Genomic DNA, 27,518 nt, shown 5'->3' on the forward strand with positions numbered 1-27,518 from the left:
AAGACTGCCATGTCTGCTCCAGCTGTCTCCCCAAGTCTACCCTGTCAGAAAAAGATAAACTGGGCATCCCTGGGGGTCCAAGGACAGGAAAGAAGGCTTAATAGGGTAGGGTAGGGAATAGGGTGTAGCATTATGGGTAGAAGGATTGCAGAATCAGAAGTCCACCAAGGATATAAACCAAGGGCCAGAGTGGTAACCCCTGGCAGGGGAAGTGGAGTCACTACCCCGACTCTTGTCTGACTGGCCCTTTCATCTAAATGTCACTTTCTCTTAGCAGGTAGAAGGAGATGACATTATTCACCTGTTTTGTTTTTTTTTTGCAAAGGTAGAAGCAAATTAAGTCATCCACAGTCTACCCAGTTTGTAGAAGAGCTGGCCCTCAGATATGTCCCCAAGCCTCTTTGGAGGACAGGCTCAGGGAGAAGGGCTAAGATTAATGGACCAATCAGCTCCTCTGTTTCCAGCCCCACCCACCATACACATCTAGAATAAGCTACAGCTGGGCACAGCAGCACTCTGAAGATGCCTTTTATCACAGCACAGTAACTCTATCCCCTGCCACCGTCCTGTTCTCCCACACCTCTTGCACCAGCCGGCCTCTTGTGCTTACCCCGTCGTGATGTCATCGTCTTCTGTCATGGTCTTGCCCATGAGGTCACTGTCACTCATGTAGCCGGATTTGAGGTCCACCTCATCAGAGTCCAGGGACTCCACCAACTCCAGGCGAGAGATGTGGCTGAGTTTGCTGGGGCTCCGCATCGGCATGGTGTGGGAGTAGTGTGCCCGCTCGCCATGCATGTACCAGGCCGGTGGCCCCTCAGAACGGCAGCTTCCCCCAACAGAGGGTGCATCGCCAGCCTGCAGCCGGGGACTGGACTGGCCGTAGCGCCAAGAGAGCGGAGAGGAGCGGTTAGAGAGGCTGGACACGCTTCGGGGGTTGGCGTCATCACTGTCATAACAAGGCATCTCCAGGGAGCTGCAGAGAGAGCAGACAGCACAGACTTAGACCTCAGCCCAGCCACCCTGTGCCCTGTTAACTCACTGGGATGCCCCACTGTGGGGCCTGCTAAGTGTGTGTTCCTTTGTTACAGGGTATCTGAGGCTGTCAAGGGACAATGATCCTACTAAGGACCAAAGGCACAGATCCCATACTGAGCCTATCCTGTGAGTGTGGCCAGTGTTTAATACCCTTTTTGGTCATTTTTTTTGGTAAATAGCTCAAAGGAAGAAATTAATCTTGCTGGCCCACTGTTTCCTATCAGTGAGACGGGATAATGCCTACCTACCCTGTGTAGAGTTGGGAGGACTGTAGCCATATAGATCTGACTGGGCCTGACATGTAGATGCTCGCTGAACCAGAATGAGCTAGTGAGGGCTGGGGGTGGGGGTGGGGTGGAGAGTGGAGGCTGCTGGTCCAGAGCTCAGAAGACCTCGACTCTCCACTTTGTTCAGGGTGAATAGACAAAGTAGCCATCACCTCATCTGTCAATGAGCAAAGAACTAGCTGATCCCCAGATACCAGATCTACGTAAACGTAAAATTGAATGTGGAAGGTACAAGTTTTTAGGAACCTTGGCTATTACAGCAGGCCCCAGGAGGAGTGGTCAGCCATGAGCCTGGGCATCAGAGGAAGCAGCAGACCTCCCACCCCACCCTCAGCCCCCTAGGGAACAGACATGGCCTTCACCGGGTAGAGGACCCAGGAAAGCAGATGAAAGAGGTACAGCAAGATTCAGGGTCACAAGCCTTAAAGCCACTAGGCCAGGCCAAGAAAGCCACAGGCAGGCTAATATCAGAGGGCTTGAGGCTAGGGTCCCTGGGTCCTTCTCCCACAGGGCCAGAGAGGAAGTATGGCTGACATCTGGCAAGAATGATGGTCAGGGCTTTGGTTCAGTGTAGCACCACCACCAAGCCTAGCAATGGCGAGGCTCCAAATTCTGTGGCTTCTCTCTATCACAGGACCTGAACGAAGTCAGACAGGGTTGAATCAATGACACACGTGAGGTATGTGGGCCACCACAGCTGGGTAAACTGAGGCAACCTATGGCTGGACATGGCGTACACAAAGCTAAAGAGTCTTTGATCTGTGATCACTTCTCTTTCGCGGGGACATTAGTCACAGGCCATTGGCTTTGTTTGTTTGTTTGTTTTTATGAAGTTGCTTGAAAAAAAAGAAAAGCTCTCCCAAATGGTTTCTATTGAGCTGGAGAAAAATGGTCTTCCTTCTCCTTAGCAGAATTGGAGGAGTCAGCAGTCCTGGAAATCAGCATTGGGGTTCTTGCAGCTGACCCAAGGGAATGAGTGATGTCCTGCGTGCTCTCCACTGGCCTACACCCACCTTTCCCTGTCGGCTCAACAGTCCCAGCATCCTTTGCAGTTCTGCATCAGCTACTAGTTACTGTTGGACCTCAACACCATCTCCATCTCCTGGAGGACAATGGAAGTTCCCTGATGTCAGTCTGGATGCTCACCTCCATATTCTAGCACCTCATGAGGGAGGAGGCAGACCCAGGATGGCTGTGCTGAATGTGGTAGGGGCTCTCACCACAGATGAAGGTCAGGGCCTCATGCAGTAAGTACTTAGCAAAAAGAGGCTAACCGTGAGATGGTGGTGGTGGTGGTGATGATGATGACAGAGGAGCAGGAGCAGCAGGAGAACATGGGGGTACACAGGGGAACTGGCTTGGGTACTTGGCTTCCAACACAGTAGCAAGCACATAAGGAAGTGGGGGTTCCCTACTCACTTCTGCCCCTGGCCTACCCTCTGTGTTACTCTCTGAACAGAAAATGCCTCTCCCCTATTTTGAGGCTCTATTTTGTTGTTGATAATTTTGTTTTGTTTGTTGTTTCTTGAGACAGGGCTCTCTGTGTAGCCTTGGCTGTCCTGGCATTCACTCTGTAGACCAGGCTGGCCTCGAACTCAGCCTCCTCAGTGCTGGGAGTCAAGGGATGCAATACAACCATCTAGTTTTTTGCACTAAACCCCATCTCTAGCTCTCAGAGGTTTGTAACGGTTTCTAGCTCACAGCTGATCTTCTGACCTGCAGCCCGAGCCTGACCCCAGCTGGCCTCTGGGGTAGGGGAGGGGGGAGGTTAGTTTTGTTTCCTCCCTCACCGTCCCTACCTCAGACTTTCCTCACTGAGGGAAACATAGCTGCAGAAATAGAGGATGTAGCCTGAAAGTCAAGTTTCCAAAAAGGAACTGAGTCTAAGTCACCCTGTGAGTCCCAGGGGGAGGGTGACCTTGGCAGATGCACCCTTAAGCCCCCAAGGCCTTCGGGGTGAGACTGTGTTGGCTCTGAAGGCTGGTGCCTCATGCTGTGTAGACGCAGAGCTGCCCACATCAACCTGTGGGGTCCAGCGTGTGTGTCTTTCCCCCCCCCAGTCTTTTTCTCTAGCTTAGGGGAATATTGCTCCAAGGTACAGGGAGAGATTGATTGATAAAAAGCACTTTAAAAAGCAAAAGAGTTGTAAAAGTCAGGACACTGGTGTTTGGGTTATCCAAGTGTGGACTGGAGCTAATGTAAACTAAAGGCTAAGAGAGGAAGCGACCGGACAGAGTATACAGTAAACAGAAGACCCAGACGCCTGTTGGTCCTTTCTTTTCCTTAAAGGGAGGCTGGAGCCAGAGGCCCCAAGGCTCTTGTCTCAACCAGTCAGCTTTAGGCTTCCCGACTTCCCTGGGGCCTCAGGGCAGGCATGAAGACACCAGGAGGCTGGAGTGGCTGCCTCTGCCCTGCTTCTGGGGGTGAGTCATTTGGGGTGTGACTCTTACAGCAGCTCAGCAAGTCTCAGCTCCTTTGGCACGATCTTGGCCGGTGACTTGGCATGGAGAGATGTCCCAGAAACGTCCTTGGATAGGGGAAAGATTCGTCTATAGGGGGCCGACTGCTGGGTAACAGCTGAGTTAGAGCCTCCACTCTATCTCTATCTGGATTCCTGGTTAGGGCTTGCGGGATGGGCAGGGGCTGTACCAGGGCTCCTGGAGCAACACAGATCACTTTCCCCTGACTCCCCTGACTGCCTCTTCCTAGTCCTCAGGAAGATGCTTAGGCAACTGGGACTAAGAGCCAACTCTTTTTTTTTTTTTGGTTTTTCAAGACAGGGTTTCTCTATGTAGCCCTGGCTGTCCTGGAACTCACTCTGTAGACCAGGCTGGCTTCAAACTCAGAAATCCACTTGCCTCTGCCTCCCAAGTGCTGGGATTAAAGGTGTGTGTCACCACCACCCAGCTAAGAGCCCGGTTTTTTTCAAGTCAGGGATATGAGTGGGCCTGTAGGGCGTAAGGGGAGGAGAAGAGTCTCAACAAGAAGCCCTAGGGCCAACGGATGAAGGCTCCCAAAGCCGAGGTTCAGCAATACTCATGTGCTCCCACAGAGACTGCGATGATGCCCTAAAGGTAACAAACAGGTCCTCTGACATTGAAGGCATGAAGGTGTGTCTGGATACTCCTCTGACTGGCTGTGCCCTGAGCTAATAAAACTCCCTTTCCCCATGTCCCAGCTTTGCATTCAGTTTTCTAGCACCAGGAGACAGAGAGGAACCTACCTCTAGTTCAACTGAGGCGGCTTCTGGTTCTTAATAAACAGGCCCTCTATGTCCATGCTCCACGATTTCCCAGTCTTGGCTGCCTGCTCACCTCCCCCCTCAGAACTCAGCTGGGCCCTCTGTCCCCTTTAGAGCTGACAGTATGAGCTCATCTGAACAGCCCAGGGAAGCCCAGAGGAACTGAATGGGAAATTCTGACTCACAGAGGGGTTGGTGCCAGAATGCTGCTCTTGGGGAAAAGGGCTGAGGGAGGGCTGTATACCCTATAGCTGGAGGTTTGGTGCTTTCTGTAAGGGCTGGGGGACAAGAGGGGATACCACTGGGTTGATTTTCTGGGTACCAGTATGTAGGCCCTGTTGGGTACTCAGCCCTCCTTTAGGAGCGATAGAAGAGACTCTAGGACACCTGGCTGATAGAGGGCTGATGAACCCAGGTGTTGGGGTGTAGGGTACTAGCATCCCAGAGGGATGGGATGAAAAGGAGGAGGGGTGGAGGGGTGTTCAGTAAACAAAGGCCTCTTGAAAGAGGAGGAGACTGTAGCCCACAGAGAGAACAGGTACCACAGACTGCACACCTGGCTTTCCCACCCATACCCAGCCACCGTCACGGGTGATAGCCTGTGTTCAACCATAAGCAAAGGCAAGACTGAGCAGGGTTTCTGCTGTGGTGCCGAGTTCCCCTTTCTTTGTAGCGCTGGCAATACGGGGCCCCAAATGCCTGTGTTCACAGAGGCCAAGGTCCTCTGGTCAACCTGGGATGCCCAGGTGGAGGTGTGAGGAGACACCAGCCCTTGCCCTCCAGACCCAGGAAGAACACACCACCAAGAGCAGCCCAAGCTCACCTGTGAGTCACCTGGGAGCCTCGCAGGCTGGACATGGTTTCTTCCAGGTTCTGTCGGAGATCCAGAACATTCTGTACTGTTCTCTTTCTCTGCGACTCTGGATCTGGCGAGGAGAAAAGAAAGAGGCGGTGAGTGGAGAGGACTCCCTGAAGGGACCTGGGAGTCAGGGAATGGGAGGCAGACACCATTATCTCCCAGAAGCCAGACCCTGGGGCCAGCCACCTGCTTCTTCTGTTCCTCAAAGATGACCGACAGTACAGGTGCAGCTAAAGACCTCCATGTGTGTCCTGGGCTGGCTGAAGCCCCATACCCAACAAGGGCTACAGACAGGACCCCTCAGAGCCTCTCCCTGAATGACCACTGTTGCCTCTGGCTTTGGTTTCCTGTGGTAGAATGAAATTAGACATCCTTGCCTGCCCCCGCCCCCAAACCTCCTCTGGAGCAGTGTGTTGGTGTGTGCTTAGGGCTCTTGGAGGAGGGGACAGTCTGATGAGCAGAGCTTGCCTAGTTCCACCATATAAGTATCCCTACACGGTGAGTTTCAATTTGTCAACATATCACAGAACATATCGTTCAAATGGTTGGGACATATGGGGTTGCTCTGAGGGGTCTAAGAGGCCTCTGACAGCCTCCTAAAGGTGAGGTGGCTGGTGGGAGCGGGAGATGAACAGCCATCTTCTGGGGTAGTTCAGACCCTATCCAAGAGTTAGAATCCCAAAAGAGGAAGAAACATGGGCGGGGCCGGAGTCTGACCCAGTCAGGATCGCTGTGCTTAGCCTTGGTTTCCAGGCAGGATCATATCAGCCTGGACAGACGAGAGAGCCTCTAACCGTAAGCGAAGCCTCACACTTTCTCCCATCTAGGGATGGAAATAGCATCCAAATGACAGAACAACCACAAGACCTTCTCCCTTCTACTGACCCACCAAAGAAATCTTTATCAAATCCCACTTGGGGCTGGGCGTGGTAGGGCACAACTTTCATCCTGGCACTCAGAAGGCAGAGGCTGGTGAATATGAGTTTGAGGATACATATCAAGTTCTAGGCCAGCTGAGGTTACATAGTGAGGCCCTGTTTCAAAAGAGAAAGAGAAAACGAAAAAAAAAAAAAAAAAGAAAATGAAAGAAAGAAAACAGAAAAACCTTTTTAAAAAAACAAACAAACAACAACAAAAACCCAAACCAAACCAAAAATAATCCAAAGACTCCAACTCAACTTGGTACCAGGACTGTGCTAGGCTCTGAGGACACTAACGAGGCTCTTGGACCGTGTCCCATGGATAACCTTTTACATAGGGATCCAAAGTCACTGTCACTGAAGAACCCAGCTTTCCCAATCCTCCTGAGGAGTTGGCTTCAGTAGTAAGTGACAGAGATAAGAGTGAGACCAGCCCTCTCCTCCCTTCCTCAACCCTTCCAGCCCTCTGTGCAAGCCAACCTTACCCTACTCCCAGGCCCAGCCTCTCTCCACCCACAGACTCAGCAGGGGAGCAAGCTCCTTCTGGCCGCCAAAGAGAACATTTCCGAATCCCCTAAGAGGTATTTTTGTTTTTTTTTTTTCTCAAGACTGAGCTCAGGCTGTCTGACTGTCACCGGCTGGCTGGCCAAGAGCGGCTGGGTGGGGTGGAAGGGCCATGCTGTATGGCTCTCCCTAGAGTCTCTGGGGCACCTTCTTCTCGGGCCAGCTCCAATCCTGGGCCCAGCCATCTCTGTCTTCCTCCCTTGAGGCTCTGTCCCCAAGCTTCTCAAGCCAGTCTCATGTACTCAGGGCTCTCTGTTGGTGTCAAGGAACAAGGAGAAATGGCAGGCCTCCATGCCCGTGGTCTGAGCTCTGTCCACAGCCCTGGCGTCATCTCGATGGCTGCCAATGCCTGTTTATCCTGGCAAGTGTCGCCTGGTGAGCTGCTCCCTGCCTTTAAGTGATGGCTTGGCATGGGACACAGTCAGGGTCAGACAGTGTGCACCTATATATTTTAAGGTTTAGTTCACAAGACCCTATGTGGGATCAAGAACAAGGCATGGGATTCACAGAAGGGTGACGCCTTCTATGGTTTGGACGGAAATGAGCCAAGGTGCACATATCTCCAAGGATGTTTCCAAAGAGGAAAGTGTTATTATTCAGAGACTTCTGGGTGTGCCCAGTCCTCTGCACACATCATCCAGTCGAATCCCAATGGGAGATTTGTGCTATTGTTCCATTTTACAGATGAGAACACTGACACTTCGAGATCAAACAAATCCCTCAAGGCCACACAGCTAGCATAAGCACAGGATACAGCTAGAGTCTGAAAGAAACTCAACCTCTTTTGATGTAACATCGGGCATTCATGTGTCAGCAGTGACATGCACAGTGACTGCATACAGTAAGTGCTTAATGATATTCCAAGATTTAGTGAGAGCTACCACCATTTAAAATTTTTCATGTATGTGTGCGTATGGGTATATTTGTGTATGTGTGTGTATATGTATGTATGTGTGCATACATGTTGTATGTGTCTGTGTGTTGGATACTGTGACATTAAAAATGTCCCCGTCTCTTTAAGAAAAAATGTTTAAGCCATACAGTTGGCCAGCTTCACTCCTAATTCTCTAGGCTTTGGGGGCACAGCAGGGAATGATGGGAACTAGAACCCAGAATCTTGGTAGTGACAGAGAACAATATACCAACTTCAGATATAACAATCATGGTGCAGCCGGGCGGTGGTGGCGCACGCCTTTAATCCCAGCACTTGGGAGGCAGAGGCAGGTGGATTTCTGAGTTCGAGGCCAGCCTGGTCTACAAAGTGAGTTCCAGGACAGCCAGGGCTATACAGAGAAACCCTGTCTACATTTTTCCATATCAACAGAGTAGAGTAGTACACACGTGCGCGCGCATGCGCGCGCGCACACGCACACACACACACACACACACACACACACCCACCAGGACGATTCTTCAAAAACCAAAGATACCAAGGTTCTAGAAATGGCTTGGCCCAGTCCTGCGTGTCACAGAGGTGGGAGGCCAAGGTGCAGGAGCACAGGCATCTAGGGATGGCAGAGAGGCTAAGAGTGATCTGCAGATCCCAGGGTAGGCTTAGAGAGGCAAGAAGGCTTGATTTAATGGGAATGGCCGGATCTGTTCAGAGCCCTGGCTGGGACTCTCCTGAAGTGGCTACACCCTAAAGCTCCACGGGTGCCTCAGCAGTGGCCCCTAGTGGCCAGCTACGACATGACACCTTACATTTCCACAGCTGGGTCTGCTCTGTGTGTGTGTGTGTGTGTTTGTGTGGTGTGTGTGTGTGTGTGTGTGTGTGTGTGTGTGTGATAGTTATACTTCTGATCTCCAAGTAAATTTTCCGTGATTAGCCTTTATTAAGTTATATTTTCAAAAGAACTCACCCTACCCCTTACCCTCACCCCTCCACATCTGTACCCTGTTCTCCCCAGCATCCAGCCTGTTTTTACTAAGCGTTGTCTCTTTCTCACTGTCTGCAGTGAGAATGAAGATCTGGGAAGGGATGGAGGTATTCAAAGCACTAGCGATTTGTGATGACATTAACATTACCTAAAACATTATTCTACTGGTTATGTCCCGATGTCTTGGAGGTTGCCTCTCCGTGTCTTGGTCAACCCTGTGGTCTCAGGATGTGGTCTGGGAGAAAAAAGCTGAGGTCTGTCAAAGATGGAGGAGTCTCTTCCTACTGTTCAGGATGTTTCCAACCTATGTGACACGTTACAGCTAAGCTTTTGCAGAACACATCATGGCTCCCAGGATGTGTGTGTGTGTGTGTATCATGTGTGTCTGAGGAGTCTCACTACAGATCATCAGTCAAATACACTTGACACACAGGTGCATGCACACAGTAATGCCGGAGCCCCATGTTTGCCCCATGTGAGGCAGGACACTAAGCATATGACTTTGTGGTATTTCATTTGATTCCGTTATATTTGTCTGGATTCCAACTCTCCTATTCTTTCCATTATAATGCCTTGCCTCAGAATATGCACATCTCACCAAGGTGTGCCCATACAGTCTTCTGCAATCCTGCAGATACACACATGGAGAGGTTTGGGCAGTTCTGCCTCCCATTGTGAGACAGGAAGGTGACTAAGACATTCATGAGGAAAAGAGGTAGTCTGCATCTGAGAAGGAAAGGTCCAGGGTGTGCGTGTGTGTGTGTGTGTGTGTGATGTGAACAGATTCCTTCTACCTGCCTGGCACCAGACAAGGGGAACAGGCCTCCCAAGGATGCTAAGACAGGGTTTCCTCCTCAGCTAAAGAGCTGGACACTGGGGAGAAACGGACTTTCACTCTGGTGTCAAGAACATAGTTCTTAGGCCGGTAGCTGTGGCTCACTAATTTAATCTGAGCATTTGAGAGGCAGAGGACAGCGGAACTCTGAGTTTGGGGTCTGTCTGGTCTATAGAGTGAGTTCCAGGACAGCCATGTCTATATAGAGAAACCCTGTCTCAAACAGACAAGCAAACAACAAAAACAAACAAACAAACAAACAAAAAACCACAGTTTTTAGTGTCAAGAAGAAACCCACCATCCAGGTCCACCCACTGCCTCTCCGCAGCCGGGCTGGCCCTGAACAGGTTACTTCATCTTGCTACCGGTTTGCTTTCTGCTAAATAGAGAGTGTGATGACCTCACTGCAGCGAGGCTTAAGGGCCTAGCTCACTATCACACTTAGTGTAGTGCCTGGCACACAGCAAACTGCCTGGACATACAGCTGGGATCGACCTGGCAGAAGGCAGAAGTGGGCAGACAGCGAGGCTGAAGCGCCCCACGCTCAGCCACCCACCAATAGGTGGGAGCCTGTTTTCACTTGCCGAGGCCTTCACACCCAGACCTAGGGGCAGCTGAGGTATACTCGGCAAACCTCACTGTTGCACCAGCAAGCCTGACTAGCTGCTTTTCTCAGGGCTAGTCCTGCCTGTGGGATGCACTTAGCTATAGGGACTTGCTTGAACCAGAAGGCTAAGCTGTAAGATCATCCTGGACAGGGAGCCTCCAGTTCAGGGTAAAAGCCCCAACAGATTCAGGCAAGTTCCAGAAGGAGGAGGCTCAGGGGGATCCATCACCCAGTAGTCAGGTTTCCCCACGATCTGTGAGGTTTTAATTATTAGCCAGCAATTAAGTAAACTGCAATAACTTTTGACTATTGAAGCTTTAATTACCTTCACCAATGTTTCAGAACCCACAAGCCATGTAGCTCAGGGGCACGGGTAACTGAGAACTAGCTTGGCGCTGCACCTTCCCTCTACAAAGGCTTTTACTGTGAATGGCTGGGTGAGGCACAGGCCCCCGGGAGGGACAGAAGTGAGCCAAGAGAGGGCTTGAAAGCATTTGCCACCCTCTCACATTAAGGACGGGAAATGACCTCTCCTCTGAGCCCACAGAGGGGACTCAGGGCTGCCGTGATTCCTGGCTTGGGCTCTTTTTCTCACTGTCCAGTGCTGTGGGCTGAGACGGCAGCTCAGCTGTATCTGCAGAAGAGGTAAGTCACAGCCAGAATTAACCACAGGGGATGGTCTGGGCCTCGATCCATGTAGAAATCCAGGCCAGCCTAAACGACCTGGAAACAGGAAGCACCGGGCCTCTCCATGTCTGTTTCTCTCTCACACATCTCAACAACTCTTCAGAGGAAGAAAATTCCCCAACCCTACTTGATCCCCAGTACAGGAGTCTGATCTTTAAATTCTGGAAATCTATCACAATTTTGGCTGAAAAAAAAAAAAAAAAACACCAAGATTCCAGCCCTAGCCAGAAGGCCACTTTGTCCCAGGACTCACTGCAACAATGGAAAGACACTGGGGAGTTGCACACACAGCTGCCAGGACCTGTTGAGCAGTACTTTGTGTTTCAGTGGGTCAGATGTCTCTGGGAATCGCAATCTTTTTCTCCCCTCTCCTCCACTCAAGGACATAAATCTACCCACTCCAGCAAGAGCAGGCCAGGCTGGCCACCCCCAGGTCCATCCTGGGGTGCCCAGAGGCTCAGGGTTAAGCTAGGCAGTTCTGTGGGATCTGCACCAGTCACCTTGGACTGCATTCATTCCCACCCCTGCAAACGCTGACTTGGGCATAGTAGCCGGGAAAGCTAACAATTGACAAGTGACCTGTGACATGGATCTCCCCTGCTCGAGGATAGAGCCCAGCACCTTGTCTGAGGGGCAACTCCACCCTCTTTCCTCACCCCTTCCCAAACCATCTGCTGACCTCAGAGGTCCTAGAAGGGGGGCAGGGTGGGTGGGCCTCCATGCCAGAGACATGTCTCGGAGAAGGCAGGCAGGCAGGCAACTATTTATTCTGTTCCTAATCCCGTCATTTCTCTCTTCCCCCCACATAAGTCACAATACTGTCGTTGGAGGCAGCTGACACGGAACCCCTCAGTGCAGCAAACCCTGTGCACCCCTGCTCCCCAAAGGAGCTCCTAGGCTTTTCCTCTTTACCCTGGAGAACCCTGAACCTAATCAGTCAAGGGGCTGCCTGGAGTCCTCCTGATGGGTATTCCATCACGAGGCACCAGACAGAGCCAGGTCAAAAAAAAAAGCAAACACACTGGCTAAATGGGGCCATTAGACAAAAACTAGAGCTACAAACTTGGGCCTAAATAAGAGAAGGATGCATATAGGCAACTACAGCCTAGAATTTTCCAGGCAGGGGTCTCCCCAGTTCATGTGCAGTTTTGATTTTCTTTTCTTTTTCATTTTTTTTCTTTTTTCTTTTAAAGATTTATTTATTTATTATATGTAAGTACACTGTAGCTGTCTTCAGATGCGCCAGAAGAGGGCATCAGATCTCATTACAGGTGGTTGTGATCCACCATGTGGTTGCTGGGATTTGAACTCAGGACCTTTGGAAGAGCAGTCAGTGCTCTTAACCTCTGAGCCATCTCTCCAGCCCCACCCCCCACCTCCAGTTTTGATTTTCATTGAGGTAAAAGTCCCAAGGGAACAACATCAACCAGCTGTGGAACTTGGGTAAATGACTTCTCCCCGGGCCTCAGTTTCCTGATCTGTAAGTAAGGGAACGGTGTAGTTGACTAAGCTCTGCCAGTGTGGTCCTGTGACTTTGTGCTAGGCTGAGGTCTGTATAATGCTCGACCCAAGAGTTTTTGGTTCAGCCAGTTGGAGGTGGCTCCTGAAAAATCTGCTGCATTGCCAGCTCCAAAATCAGGTGCTGTGACCAGAGGGTCGTCCTACTTTGCATTTGTGTAAACATTTCGAGAACAGGAGACCCGACAAAGCACCAGGGCTCAACATCCCCACATCCCCACTCAAAGTGATGGAGAAATACTGCTGGCACAAGTCAGCTCTCTGCTCTATCTTTCCGTAAAGACAGCCACCAAAATCTTGCCAGGTCTCTGGGACTTGTTGCAGAGAACAACCACACGGGGGCGCTATGGGTCCTCAGTCGCCTGCAGCCTCGCTTTGCATTGATGCCGCAATGCTGTAAGAAGGGCAGCTGTCTAGCTCTCAGGGCTTGGGAGAAATTGCCCAAAGGCCTCTCTCCCTCTGAATTCTGCTTAGGATTGCTTCTTCCCAGGTGCTGCACTCCTGGGGCAGACATTCTTCCTAACCCTCAGTCCCCACCCTGGCTAGGTTAGCACATTTGGAGAAGAGCCCGGAGTTTGCAGCATTGATTTTGCTACACCATCTAACCAGGCAGTGCCTGCCCTGTTCCTAGTGGACCACTTTAAGAGCAGGGCCTGGCTTACCCAGTAGGCTCTGGAGACCCACAGACTCCCCTGGCAAGCTCATATTCAGAGCCAAAGTTTGAGAGAGAATCCAGCTTGCCTTTCAAAACAATGAGCAACCTGGAGATGTGTGTGGGGTCCGAGTCTGTTCTCTGGAGGTCTCATTTCTGCTCTTTTGCAGTGTGCTTGGGCGGGTGGCTCTCTGGAAGAGGTAGGAGGACAGACTCCTTCCATTATGACCCATCAGGATCCTTTTGGGAGGAGAGGAGGTCTCTGCAGTAAGCTGAAGGCAGAAAGCTTGCTGCGATGGTGTGCAGCTCAGCTTCACTATGCAGCCTTTGGCAAAGAACTTGGGGAGTAAGCTTACAGGACCAGGGGACAGCTACTTCTCCATGGCTCACACTTGGGGAAGACTTTGCTAGATCCAGGACAATTAGACCAGAAGAGGACCCTGTTTGGAATAACTGTTGTAAGGTCAGTTTGCCTGTCCGTCTGCCCTTCCTTCCCTCCCTCTCTCTTTGTTTTGTTTGTTTGTTTTTGAGACTGGATTTCTCTATGCAGCCCAGGCTGTCCTAGAACCTACTGGGCAGACCAGGCTGGCCTCCAACTCAGAGATCCACCTGCCTCTACCTTCTGAGTGCTAGGATTAAAGGCCTGTGCTGCGGCTGCTGCCACCACCACCTGGCTAGGTCTATTTTTTTCTATTACACTTCTAAAAAAAATTCCTCCCACCCCTTTTCCTTTGAACACCAGGTAACAGGGTAAGAGAGGATTCTGAAGATTTGACACTAGGCTGGGCTTGTGAGCAGGTCTCCGGCAGAGGAGACAGTTTGCCTGTCTCAGACACCCAGGCAGGTCGCTGCTAAGGGCAAGCATGGGATCTCCTGCCCGGTGAACCTCAAGGTTTACCTATACTGGAAATGCTTCCTATTTTAACAATGCCCCGAGCCTTCCTGTGACACCCTGCGCTGAAGATGATGAGGTCTCTTGTGCAGCTGCTTCTGGGAACCGGGAATGGTTGTTATAGCAACAGTTTACACAGCAGAGAGCCACCTGCAGGGAGTCAGGAGAAGAGGAGAGGGGCTGGGATCAGGTATGCAGAGCACTGGAAGAGGCCTGGGGGATTTCTGGCTGTGACCCCAGTAATCCTAGGCGGTGGCTAACTCTTCTGTCTCTGATACCAGGTACTGTCCTAGAGGCTTTATGGATATGAACCCTTTTTGGTTGCAGGACACGCCTGGGCCGGTCTATTTATTACCCCAATTTCATAGCTGAGAAAACCAGAGTTCATGGCAGCTGAGACTGCTGCCCAGGATGACCCAGCAGCACATGGCAAAGCCAAAATGTGAAAGCAGATGGTCTAGCCTAGTCTAATCCTGGCGCCACGAGCTAGAGAGGGTGAGAAATGCAGACGAGGCTCAATCACACACTATAAAATCCACTTTTTAAAATATGTGATTCCATGGCTTTCAGCATGTTTGTACATCATCACTCATGTAATTTTATCACCCCCAGTGTATGGCCTGTACACTAAGCACACACCTGCCATCCTCTCCTTCCTCTAACTCTGGCAAATGCTAGTCTACCTTCTGACTCTGCAGGTCCACCTATTCAGGATCCTTCACACAAACAGAGTCACACACCTTTGTGGCTTCTGTCACTCTGCACTGCCTTCCAAGTTGGTCTACGCTGTAGTATGTTCCACCCCTCTGTTCTTTTCATGGCTGAATAATATTCTACGGTGTGGATAATATTTGCTTATCTAGCCATCATTTGATGGACATTGGCTTCATCTCTACTTTTTGCCCAGTATGAATAATGCTGCCATGAAAGTCACATATGTGTTGACGTCTGCTTCTCTTTCTCTTGAGTGTATGCTTAGGCGTATACGTGTTATACTCCTAATGTGCTTAGGATCATGTGGTAGTTGTGTGTTTAACACTTTGAGGAACGGCTACACTGTCATCTAAGGTGTCTGTACGCTGTCTGTTTCTGGCTTCTGCCCAGCCTCAGCAACACTTGCTACTGTCTATCACACCTTGGCCAGCCCAGTGTGCCAGGCTATCTCACCATAGATCCAAAATGTGTTTTTTGTTTTGTTTTGTTTTTTTCTGATTTAAGAATGTTGAACACCTTTTATATTTGAACTAGCTAAGGTATAATTCCCTCAATGGCATTAGCCACACTTTCAAGTTCTTGACAGTGACCTTGCCATGTGGGCTACATAACCACTGCAGCCCAGCCACAAAGCATTCCTGGAAGTGCTCGGCACTGTGTGGCATGTCAGAGTCCGTTGGGGTGGGGCTGTGTAATGCCACCAGCTCTTTCTCCAGAAGTCTCACACACCCCCTGCCCTGAGCCTCCCTTCATTCCTCCAGAATCAGCCCCCTGGGTGGGATTACATCGTGTGTCCCGGTTTTTGCACACAATCCAGTCCATTATACAGGTTCGCTCATCTTCAGGTTCTGAGGGTTCTCACATTGGGAGCCAAAGTGGGTCAGTCATAAACTTGCCAAGAGCATGACTAGATTTAGTGGCAACCAGGAGCAGAAGGTAAAACCTAGCTAAATATGTGACTGCCTTTCACGTAGCTCCACCCCCAGGACGGGGCCTTTCTCCCTCAGACCTGTTCCTATAAGATGCCACCCTTCCTCCCAGAACTGTCAGTGGCAATGACTCTGTCAAGATGGCGCAGCTGTGGCCCTCAGACCAGGCCTGACAATGGAGGGTGTAGGATTGATTTTCAAGATTCTGAGGGAGAAAGCTGAGGGCAAAGTTTGGGCTTTGTAGGGTTGCCCCAGAAAAAGGGGGTGCCCCCAGCCATGGAAGCTATTCACCCCTCCAGCTCCCCGAACCCAATACCACCCACACAGCATCTGATGTGACCTCAGCCTTGACGCTGACTGACATTGGTGCAGGGCTGCCTCCCAGAGGACTGTAGTTCCTGGGACCACCTTCTGTGTTGTGGATCCTCAGCCACCATCACCGGGGAGAGGACCTTTGGATTCAGCCATCTGTCACCACCTCCAGGGTGACCCTCAATGCCTTAGATAAAGGCTTAGGAGCGCCCACCTACCCCCTCCCAGGGCTTAGGCACAAGGCAGAGTTACCAAGCTGTTGGCTTTAAGAAAGACTTTCAATTGTGAGACAGAGAACCCCACAGTGAGGAAGAATAAGGTTTGCGGAAGAGAGGGTGTTCTTGGGGACAGTAAAGGATGGAAAGGGACATTTCCTGAGCGTGTTCTACGTGCTGCAGTTGGCCCTAAACATGGACAGACAATCTGTCCTTGGAAGACATCAATCCTGAGAGGACAATAGTGACCCCCATTTACAGGTGTTTGGTCCTAAGAGGCAGTTAACTCTCTCAGGCCACACAGTTTAAGGAAATAGCACAGTAGGGATCTGGGTTCCAGTCTCTCTTGCCTCCTTCCTTAATAAAGTGCCAGTGCCAACAAAGACAACCTGGCTGGCCACGCGGCGAGGCTCTTCCTGACCGGCGTGTTGGAGTCAGAGCTTCACAGACCACAGGATAAGGCCTGTCCTCCACTCTGGGATGGATGAGATAAATCATTGCCAGGAGACAGGGGAGTCATGGGCCACTGGCCAGGCCAAGAATTTTCTACCTCCACGATGTGGGGCCGCCTGCCAGTCTTGCAGGCCTTATTGGCAGCCACTGCTCCTGTCCAACACTTCCTCGAGGGAGTCCTTTCTCCCCAGCTGGGCTCTGTCCCAGCTCAGCAACCTGCAAAGCTTCTGGCCTTGGAAGGAGCTTCCTAGAACGCCTGGCAGGCGGGGCTGTACGGCCTGCTTGCCAAGCCAAGGCCAGTCACAACTGCCTGCACAGAACATTCAGAATTCTCTCTGTCCGACTCCGGAGGCAGCCTGGGAACCTGGGCGACAGAGCAGCCTGGTACAGCAAAAGCAGCCGTGTCTTCACCTGCTGCTTCCTCACAGGGGATCCCTCAGGTGGGACGAGTGGCGAGGGCACTAAGGCTTTCCTGCCCACTCCTGCCCTCACTAGTTGCTCTCTGCCCCGAGGAACCTGGGTCCTCCTACAGCTACACGGACAGCATCTTCAGCATGAACTCCAGTCTGGGAGCAGGAGCTCTGTGTCCACGTTATGAGATCTTCTGGGGCCTGTGAGCAAGTTGATTAGTCTCTCTGGGCCTCGGTTTCTCCTGGGAAAGATTGTTGAGAGTGGGGGAGAGGAGCTCAGAGGGGAGAGAACGAGAAGGACATGTGAGGTGGGTATCTGCAGAGCCAGCGGGCCAGGAGTTGCTGCCGGCCTCCCAGGACAGATGGGGCCTCATGGGGAACTGCATCAGAGTGGGGCTTGGGCAAGATCAGGAAGAAGCAATGGGGGGATGCCCAGGCCTTCCAGTAGCCCAGGCCCAGCCCCCCAGAGCCTGCACCCAGCTCAGCAGCCATGTACCTACTGAAGCGGCTGACAGAGCACTTTAGGCAGAGTAGCTGCCCAGATGTGTCCAGGCTGTGGAAAAGTCTAACCTAGGTTCTTGCTGCGGAAGTCCTCTCAGGAGACACAAGTACAAGGGGAAGGTCACGCTCTGTGGGCAGAATACCACTTGGAATAGCCAGGCACCCACACAGGGCAGAGCACACTGACAACTCTATGTCCAGGGCCCTGGAGAGTTAAAGCCAGGAGTGCCTATCCACAGCACAGAAAGAGGGAGACCTTGCCCCAGAGGGACTAACAGAAGTCACCAGATGTCATTTGTTGTGTATCTCTACCCTTTGAACTCATTCAGGTTGCCCAAGAGCCCTTGAACATGGCCGGCTGTCCCCCGAGATTATAAAGATGAGAGAAGGCAGCTCTTAAAGAAAGTGATCAGGAGGAAAATGGAGGTGTGTGTGTGTGTGTGCCTGTGCAAACACATGTGTATGTATGTGTACATGTAAGTGTATTTCTGTATGCGTCTGGGTATGTCTCTCTCTGTGTAGGAATCAGGGTATGTGTGTGTCTGCATGCACACATGTGTATATGGACATATATGTATTTCTGTGTGTGTGTGTTTATGTCTCTCTCTGTGTATGTGTAGAAGTCAGGGTGTGTGTGAGTATGTGTCTGTGTGTGTGCACATGCATGCGCATGCCTGTGTATGTGTGTGTTTATCTGAGTAGGACTCAGGGCCTGACTGTGACCTCAATTCTTGGAAATACAGCAACCCTTTGGCAGAACTTATGCCGTCTGTCTCTCTACCTTTGGAGGCAACCAACACCTATTTGGTGCCTACTGTGTGCCAAGTGTTTCACACTCTTCAAGCCTCTAAAGCTCCCACAATATTCTGTGAAACATGTTCTGTGGCAGGGAGTTTATCCTGCCACAGAGAGCCTGATTAGCAGTTGGCATTTCCTTTCAGCTGTGAGGTGCAGGGCTGGGATTTGAACCTAAATTCACCATCTCCAACCCCAGGGCTCACCGGATTTCTGTGAAGTCTGTACTACACCCATCTGTTGTTTCCAATGAAAAAGAAACACAACAGAGAACAGAGCCCAGAGCCTAGAGCCCAGAGCCTGACTAGTCTCAGCTCTCCTGGCTCACTTCTACCTGCTTTGGGGAGATATGCCACCTCTAACTGTGTTATACCAGCTTCCCAGCCCCCTACCCCTTCTGCTTCTGCAGCCAGAGCAGGGAGTCATGGCCACATTCTCTCTGAAAATGATCTTCAGCCCATCTCTGGCCAGAAGCCCCAGCAGCTGGTGACCCCTGGACCCCCTCCCTAGGGTCATCTATGTTTAATGAGCAGGATGTAAAGGGACTATAGAAGAGCGAGGAATCAGCTGCTTGGGCCTGGTTGAATTTCCCTCCTCCAAAGAACAAGGGGAGTCCCTGGTCCTGATGTCTGCTAGGCTTTGCTCTCACTTCTGCTCTGCTCCGACTGGGGCAGCTTGGGGCAATGACTGCAGAGCTGCTCATCCCTTCGAGTTCCTTGTGTTCCAATCTTAGACCAGGCACCTGTAGGTGGTTGCCATGGGAACAGCTGGCTCAGGCTTCACTCCTGGGGACCACTGAGCCTAGCCTGTGTGTGTTCCTTCTCCCTCTGGGAAGACAAATTGGAGAATACACTTAGGAGTAAGATATTCATGCAGAAGCGCTAAGCTCAGGCTAGAGGCTGGGGGATGACTTGGGTGGCTTCAAACACTTCAGCCACCTAACACCTAAGGAGTCTTAGAACGGGTCCATCCACTGAATCTGAGGTCTTTGTATTTTGACACTTCAGCATCCCAGATGACCCTAGGGTCCTTGGTCTAGAGTCTGAGGCTCTCTGCTATAATTTTTTGACGTGGTATTTCTACCACCCTCACGCCCACTCTATCCTTTCACCCATCCGGCCAGTCTGGCTCCCCACTGCACCCTTGCCCGCCTGTGCTTCCCCCTGCTCTATTCTTCACTGCTTAAGCAAAGGCCTGGTTCAGGTCACATCTCTTCCCAGAAATCTTCCTGACCCACATCAGATACAACTTCTTCCTGTTTTAGAGCTTTCTATCACTGAGTCGTTGATCACGGAACACATGTTGTACCAGACACAGTGGTACAGCCCTCAGTCCCTGCACGTGGGGGGTGAGGCAGGCAGATCTCTGAATTTGATGCTAGCCTGGTCTACCTAGTAAGTTCTAGGTCAGCCGGGGCTACATACACAGTGAGAGCCTTTCTTGAGGAACAAACAAACAAACAGAGGAGCGCATGTCACCTCTGCAGTGGCAATCCCTAGTAATGCCCACTGGTTTTGCCTACTGTGACACTACCCCCCACCCCACCCCCACCTCTATCTAATGCTAGCATCAGTGGTGATCAAGCAGCAGGTGCCCAGGAAACGAAGCTTGAATGGCCCCTGGAGAATGCAGATTGTCCCTCATCCGGACCTCCCCTTGCTATATAACATTATTCCTCTCTCAGAGATTCCATAGCAAACTCGACCACAGCCTGTGTATCCTTTCTGACCCATGCCTCTTTACACAGCTGCTGGCTTTGAAGGCAGAAGCCATATGCCATCTATCTTTGAATGCCTGTACCTGACATGGTACTTAGGCTACAGCTGATGTCTTAGTCAGGGTGTCTATTGCTGTGAAGAGACACCATGACCGTGGCAACTCTTTTTTTTTTTTAATATATATTTATTTATTATATGTAAGTACACTGTAGCTGTCTTCAGACACTCCAGAAGAGAGCATCAGATTTCATTACAGATGGTTGTGAGCCACCATGTGGTTGCTGGGATTTGAATCAGGACCTTTGGAAGAGCAGTCGGCGCTCTTAACCGCTGAGCCATCTCACCAGCACCCCCCCTCCCCCGTGGCAACTCTTATAAAAGAAAATATTTAACTGATGCTGGCTGACAGTTCAGAGGTTTAGTCTATTATCATGGTGTGACCCATGGTGGCATGCAGGGAGACAGGGTGCTGGAGAGGTAGCTGAGAGTTCTACACCTAGATCAGCAGGTAGCAGGAAGAGAGAGTGACATTGGGCCTGGCTTGAGCATCTGAAACCTCAAAGCCCACACCCCCTGTGACATACTTCCTCCAACAAGGCCACACCTACTCCAAGAAAGCCACTCCCTATGGGCCTATGGGTCATTCAAACCACCACAGTTGATCTTCCCTGCAGACTTGCTAAATGAACACACCCCCAGGCCTCTGGTCAGACCCTTTCTTACCTTCCTGACCCAGGGCAGAAAAACAGAGGAATTAAGGGGACATGGGAGGGAAAGTGAGCCTTTGCCTTGGGTCTGCTAGCAGCATCTTGCTAGCTGAGCAGCAAGTATTCCCGCACAACTAACAAAATCTGCTGTGAAAACTGCTTACCTACAGACGACACAGAGCTATGTCAAATAGGAATATTAAAGTAGCAAAGAGAGCCATGGGTAAGCCATGAGCTCGCATAAACTTCAGCTAATCCTTCTCTAGCTACCAACCTGGACATTTCACAAACAAGACTACTAGAGTTGTTGTTTCGAGACAGGGTTTCTCTGTGTTGTCCTGGCTGTCCTTTGTAGACCAGGCTAGCCCTGAATCACAGAGATCTGCTTTTGCCTATTGAGTCAAAGGCGTGCACCACTACCAGCTGGCTTACTCGAGGTTTTTACAGTAAAAAAAATAAAATAAAAACTATGCATCTTTCCTCCTTCATGCAATCCTCATGACTCGGCACAAATTCTGACCTCAGAATCCACCCTTTGACCTATTTACTAAAAACAAACTCAAAAGTCCTTCAAGTCCCTTAGAAAATCGCTATCTTCAGAAGCCACCCAAATTGTACTGTGGTGATTGTTAAGACACAGGGTGCAACTGTCCCTGGAGGCGCTCACACCCACGCCTGGGTACGTCCTCTTTTCACTAAAGAGTTTCTCCTCCTGGCAGTGTCCGTGCTGAAGCCATGCTGAACGTGCTTAATGAACTCCAGCTCCACTTTACACCCATTCATCCTGAACTCCTTTTCTGCTGAGCAGCATTGCTTCAGCTGAGTGGAGGCTCTGAGAAGAACCCTTCCTTCTGGATGTGTGGGTTTTAGCAGGAAGCTGTCTCTGATCCCTGACTCTCCCCACTCCCCTTCCTGCTGGGCTCTTCCTGCTCACCAATTAACAAATGAGCAAGGACAACACCTCACAGACACACACACACACACACACACACACACACACACACTTGTCACCTACAGCCTTCTCTCTCCTGAACTGCCACCATTCCGCCCCATCTCTCCAGCTCATTTCCTTTACATACCGTGTCCAAGGCCAGCTGCTGGACCTCCAGCCCTTGCCCTTTCTTTCCAAATGCAGCAGCCTGACTCTGTCAGCGTCTCCAGCTGTGACAGGCTTTATTCCCCACAGGTGGAGATCACCTTGTCCTTGATTCTCTTTCTGAGGGGGCCCAACCCAGGACTCTGTCTTAGATCCTTCCTGCAGGTAGACTCTATGAGTTCTGCCCCATTGTCCCAGTGAACACCTGATTTTTATAGTCTCTGTCTTAAATGTACACACACACACACACACACACACACTCATGCACATGTGCACACATATCACAAAAATGTATACATACACCACACACACACACACCACACACACACACACAATACACCACACACACACTACACACATACAACACACTACACACACACACACACACAAAATACACCACACACACTGAACACGCACATGAACACACACACACACTGCACAAGAGCAAACATACACACCAAAACGTGCACACCACATGCACACCACACACTACACACACACACACACACACACACACACACACACACTACATACACACACACACATTCTCCTGAGCGTGCGTCTTTGTCTTCCTCTCCATCATCCCAGCCTCCATGCTCTCTTCAGGTACAAATCAGTGGGAAATGCCTCCCCAGACACCATAAACGCTTTTAATGGAGACCAGGAACTCATTTTAAAGATTTTCCTCCATTTTCTGAGCCATTACAAATTCCTGTTACCTGGGAGTCAGAGCAATTGTCCCCAGGCAGGCAGACATATTTTACTGGACATACAACTTTTTAAACACTCAGAAAAAAAAAAAAAAAAAAAAACCCTACAATAAAACTCACTACCCAGACTTTTAAACTGAGCTATCTGTCACTCACCCTAATTCCCCTCTTTCAATGGCCCTTTCCCTTAAAAGGCTTCTAAAGGGCCTCACTCAGCCAGCTGTTAGGCAGCGCTTGGCTCCAGCCACATCCTCAGAGCTCAGCGTGTGGTCACGTAGTCTCCTGCCCATACAAGCCACTCTAGTGAGATCCTCAGCGAGACAACAGAGGCTCATTAAACGTTTGCAAACGAGTGAACGAGTGAACGCACACACAAATGAATGAAAGGAGACAACAGGGAGAAGAGATTCCAGAAGCAGATCAGCTCCACAGCCAAGAAGGAACAGAGGAGGGTGGGTTTGGGAAGAGGGAGAGGACACACAGTCCTGGAAAAGCCACAGCACATAAATTGTGACCAATGACCACGAGCGACTCAGGCTTCCTGTCTGTGTCGGCTTTAAGCTGAACATTCCCCATTGCTGACACGGCTCCTGGTCCACAGCTGGGGAAGCTACGAGTCTGCCCCATGAGCAGGTGCTAAGTTAGAACCTTAAGCTGGGCTGTTCTTAGAATCCTAGGTTCACTGGGGCTGTGCTGTGACCAGTTAATGGAAGATTCAGAGACTTGTTCCCTTCCCTCTTATTTACCATCCACCCACCTGGCAGGAAAGGAGGTCCCACAGTCCTGTTCCTCAGCCAGAGACCAGGGACAACAAGGTGGCTTGTCTGCATTCCCCGGAGACACCCGCACCACCAACACCTTTGTTCCTTTGCGTATGCTATGCCTTCAGCCTGGCAGGCCTGGCCTCCCTGGATGCAGCTCCCTGTCAGAGAGCACTCTCACTGTGCCAGACTCTTGGGGAAACGAGAGAGCAAACCAAGCCTCTCACACCTCTCCGAGAGCCTTCTCTCACAAACCCACTGTCCTGGGCCCCGGAGCTGACGGTTCAGTTGTGACTCTGTTACAGTGGCTCTCAACTGTGAACAGAAATACTTCTGGAGACTCTTTTGACTAGACGGACGTGTTACTGGCATCCAGTATGCGGTGGCTGTGGGTGCTACCAAACATCTTCCAATGTTCCGGGCAGCACCCTCAACGGAGGGCTATCTGGCACCAGTGTCGGCAATGCCGAGTTTGACTCTGTCATCACACCTGCTCCTCTCTGTAGAGCTCAAATCCCTTGAGGAAAGAATCCATGAACCGAAGGAGCTGCAGAGGGTCTAGAAACTCCGAAATTAAATGCAAATCTTATACCTGCGTATAATGTTCATTCTCTGGAAAGAAAGACTAGTGAAGAAGCTAGTTAAGAGGCCCTGCAGTGGAGGCAAGCTCTGAGCCTTGGGCAGCCCAGTAAGGAAACCATGGAGTATACAGTATACAGTATACAGACACTTAGCAGGCAAACCCACAGCCCAGATGCTCTGAGATCCTTATCTGAGCATCCACCAACACTCCCATGAGCACTCACACCTCTCTCAGAACGTGGGCAGACTGAGCACCACAGACAAAGCGCCCTCCTCCGAGTCTACTCTTTGCCTTTCCAACCAGTAGCTTCTATAAAAGGCTTCTACAAAAAGGAAGACCACGGGGCTTCCATAAGACACTTGCAGGGATTTTGGTGGGAACACTGGGATTATCCGTCTCTGGAAACCCTTCCTCGAGCTGGTTAATCCCTAATGAAGGCCTTGCCCTCCATTCCCCTCCTGACTCCCTGGATAAACTGAGGCCTTAAATTCAAGGTTAGAAGTGTGTGGAGAGCCAGACACATAACCTCATACACAGGTCCCAGCCTCTGTTGCTCCCCGTACCAGCCTTCTTCTTAATGGAGATAGAATTTATCAATGTGAGAGCAATTTCACTCTATCTTGTCAGGGACAGGGGAAGGAGATAAAAGGACATTTGACTCCCTGCTGTCAGCCAGGGATGCTAATGAATCCTTTGCTTCCGAAGACGATTATCGAACAGAATAATTCATCGCCAGAGATTAATTGGACTAATTATGTTGGCTCTCAGAATCCCCTGTATAATTATTTTGTATTGGGCCAATGTCAGTGATAATCCTGTGATATAGGAACCTCTTCTCCTATGGGAACAGCCCTCAGAACAGGATGCCTGGGTTTGACCAGTGGGCAGGTGTCAATGACACGGACAGCCATGTTTCTGCTCTGCTCTGGTTATGCAATGCCTGTGTTTTGGATGCTTATGCTTTATTCGGGGTAATATGATCATCTGCTAAACCCCAGATCACGCTCCACACTCCTTCAGTGAGCGCATTACTCTAGATCTCCCAGTCCTTTCGGGTTGACATCACTCCTAGGAAGAGGTTGGCCTGCTCTAGGCACACCTAATGTGCTTTGTCTCCTTAATGTTGACCTTCACCCACCATCCCTATCACCACACCAAGGAGCTGAGAGCCCAAGGCCCAGCAGCAAGGTGAGTCCTACTCCGCTCTGACTAGCCACAACATCTTATTTCAGTTAGTAATCTTCCACCAAGATCTATCTATGAACACAAAGCTTGAATAAAGCACACAATCCGAGTTACTCTGACCCGTCATAATCTGCATTGCCACACCCCACGTTCTGGGGCAATTAGACACAACATGGCCAGGTAGTCTCTCTTTTCTTCTTCAGTGGTGCACAGGTGACTTTAGAATGTTTGGAATCGTGTTAGGGGAGTAGGGGTACATGAGAACCCCTGGCTTCTTCCTCATCTGTCCACATTTGAGGGCTGGCTTTGGAGAAATGGACTTACCACTTTCTCTTCCCTGTCCACAAATGAAGCTCAGCTTCAAAAAAAAAAAAACAAACTTGAACCAAGATCCAGGGCCAAATAGAGTAGTATCGCTTAGGGTAGATAGCTATAGCTAGATTCCCAGCTACACGGAGACTCTATGTAAGCTTAGGTAAGGGTCTTCATGTTCAAAAGTCTCAATTGTTTTGTTTTGTTTTTAAGATTTATTTATTATTATATGTAAGTACACTGTAGCTGTCTTTAGACACACCGGAGGAGGGCATCAGATATCATTGTGAGTGGTTGTGAGCCACCATGTGGTTGCTGGGATTTGAACTCAGGACCTTCGGAAGAGCAGTCAGTGCTCTTACCCATCTCTCCAGCCCTCAATTGTTTTTTTCCCCGTGGTAAATGAAGTAATTATATTTACTTTTCAGAGTTTCTAGAAAGATTAAATTAGCTAGCACATGTTAAGTGCTAGTATAGGACCCCATATCTTAAAGGGACTCAAATGTTGTCATCTGTTACTGTAACTATCCCATGTATCCCAGGTATCCCAGCAACACCTGGTTCCCTTCGGTTTTAAACCCTGCTGTCTCCCAAGGGCCCTCAGCCTTGAGCTCTTGTTAGTCCTCCAAGGAGCTGGGGGATGACACTCGGCAGATGCATACAAGGCAGAGAATTTCCCCCTGGTGACTGGAGATGGGCAATCTCTAAAACCTTTCCAAGATGGCTACCAAGACTCAGTCATGGAAATATATTTATCCATGGTAAATCCTTTGATGGAAGACCACATGTCATTCCATGTAACAATTCAAATATTTGCAGATATGCTGGCAAAGGAAACCTTCCTGGATATGCCTACTTAGAGTTCTGAAGAACGATGGGGTGAGCATTTGCAAGCCCGCAAGGAGCTGAAAGGTTTCTGTTAATGGGTAACTATGCATAATCGCAAAACACCTTTTGAGCCAGGAAGGGGCTTAGGGATTGAGTGGTAAAGCAGCTGGCTGGCGCTGGGGCTTTGGGCTGTGGCAGCAAGTGAGCCACCTCCTGTCATCAGCAATTCCTGCTGTGGACAAGGGCACCGGGAGTGCAATCTGAGGCTGGCAAGAGAGGTAGGCTGCAGGGGTTGGGCAATTCTCCAGGAAGAAAAAGATGTGTGCTGCCCGGAAGCCAACTTAAGAGCTTTCTAGGAAGCAAAGGCAGCCAGATAAGTAGCCAAGAGAAAGCACCCACAGAGGCTGTGACAATGGGCAGTTGGTACAGGGTGGCAACATGAGGCACATGGAGATAAATACAACCTTGTAACAAAGTTGCGGAGTTTTAAGTAAGAGGAAATTAAGTTAGAAAATGCTGGAGGCACTAAGGACAAAGTGTCCAGGGGCTGGAGAGATGGCTCAATGGTTAAGAGCAGGTGTTGTTTTTGTAGAAGACCCGACTTTGGTTCCCAGGACCCAAATCTTGAGGCTCACAACCCCAGCTCCAGGGATATGAGTCCCCTTTTTAGTCTCCAAAGGCACCTGCGCATATATTCACATACCGCCAGCATAATTAAAAATAATAAATCATTTCTAAATAAATAATCGTTTCTAAGTATCTAGTAGCAGGGTAATGGTGGCACATGCCTTTGATCCCAGCGCTAGGAAGGCAGACACAGATGAATCTCTATGAGTTCGAGGCCAGCCTGGTCTATAGAACAAGTTCCAGGACATCTGGTGCTACATAGAGAAACCCTGTCTTGAAACAAAACAAAACAACGACAACAAAAAGTACCTAGGAAACTCTGTTTCCTGACATTTAACTACAAGGCTTATGAAATACCTTAACTACATAAGTTGGTGTATTGGTGGGGACACAGAGAAAATTCTGGTGGGACACTGAATTTTGGAACAGACCTCTGCATCAAGGAGTATGATGGCTGGTAAGCCATTACAAGCTTTGTGGATTCTATTGGGAGATCTACACATGCCTTGATTATCACCTTGTGGAAAGGAAGTACTGGCGGCTGGGCCAAGGGGATGGCCAGGGAATTGTCCTTGAAGATTCTACTTCAGGCTATGGATCCTAGACACTCTGGCTTCACCCCAGGAAGTATCAGGTGTTGAGGGAGACAGATAGGGACGGAAATGAACAGAAACACCCAAACAGG

The 27,518-nt window shown here is 50.2% G+C and overlaps 1 protein-coding gene across 2 annotated transcripts in view; it reads right to left on the reverse strand.

The window, feature by feature from the left end:
* Positions 1-27,518, reverse strand: part of Nav1 (neuron navigator 1) — a 252,030-nt gene that overhangs the window by 96,282 nt on the left and 128,230 nt on the right. For both annotated transcript variants that reach the window (XM_029481039.2, XM_029480839.2), the window contains exons 5-6: positions 5,390-5,492; positions 611-976 (exon numbers count right to left, since the gene is read on the reverse strand). In XM_029481039.2, coding sequence (XP_029336899.1) covers positions 611-976; positions 5,390-5,492 — 469 coding nt within the window. The remainder of the gene's footprint in view (positions 1-610; positions 977-5,389; positions 5,493-27,518) is intronic.

Source organism: Mus caroli, unplaced genomic scaffold (genome assembly GCF_978045245.1).
Source record: "Mus caroli unplaced genomic scaffold, Mus_caroli_1 scaffold_1, whole genome shotgun sequence".
NCBI classification, from domain to species: Eukaryota; Metazoa; Chordata; class Mammalia; order Rodentia; family Muridae; genus Mus; species Mus caroli.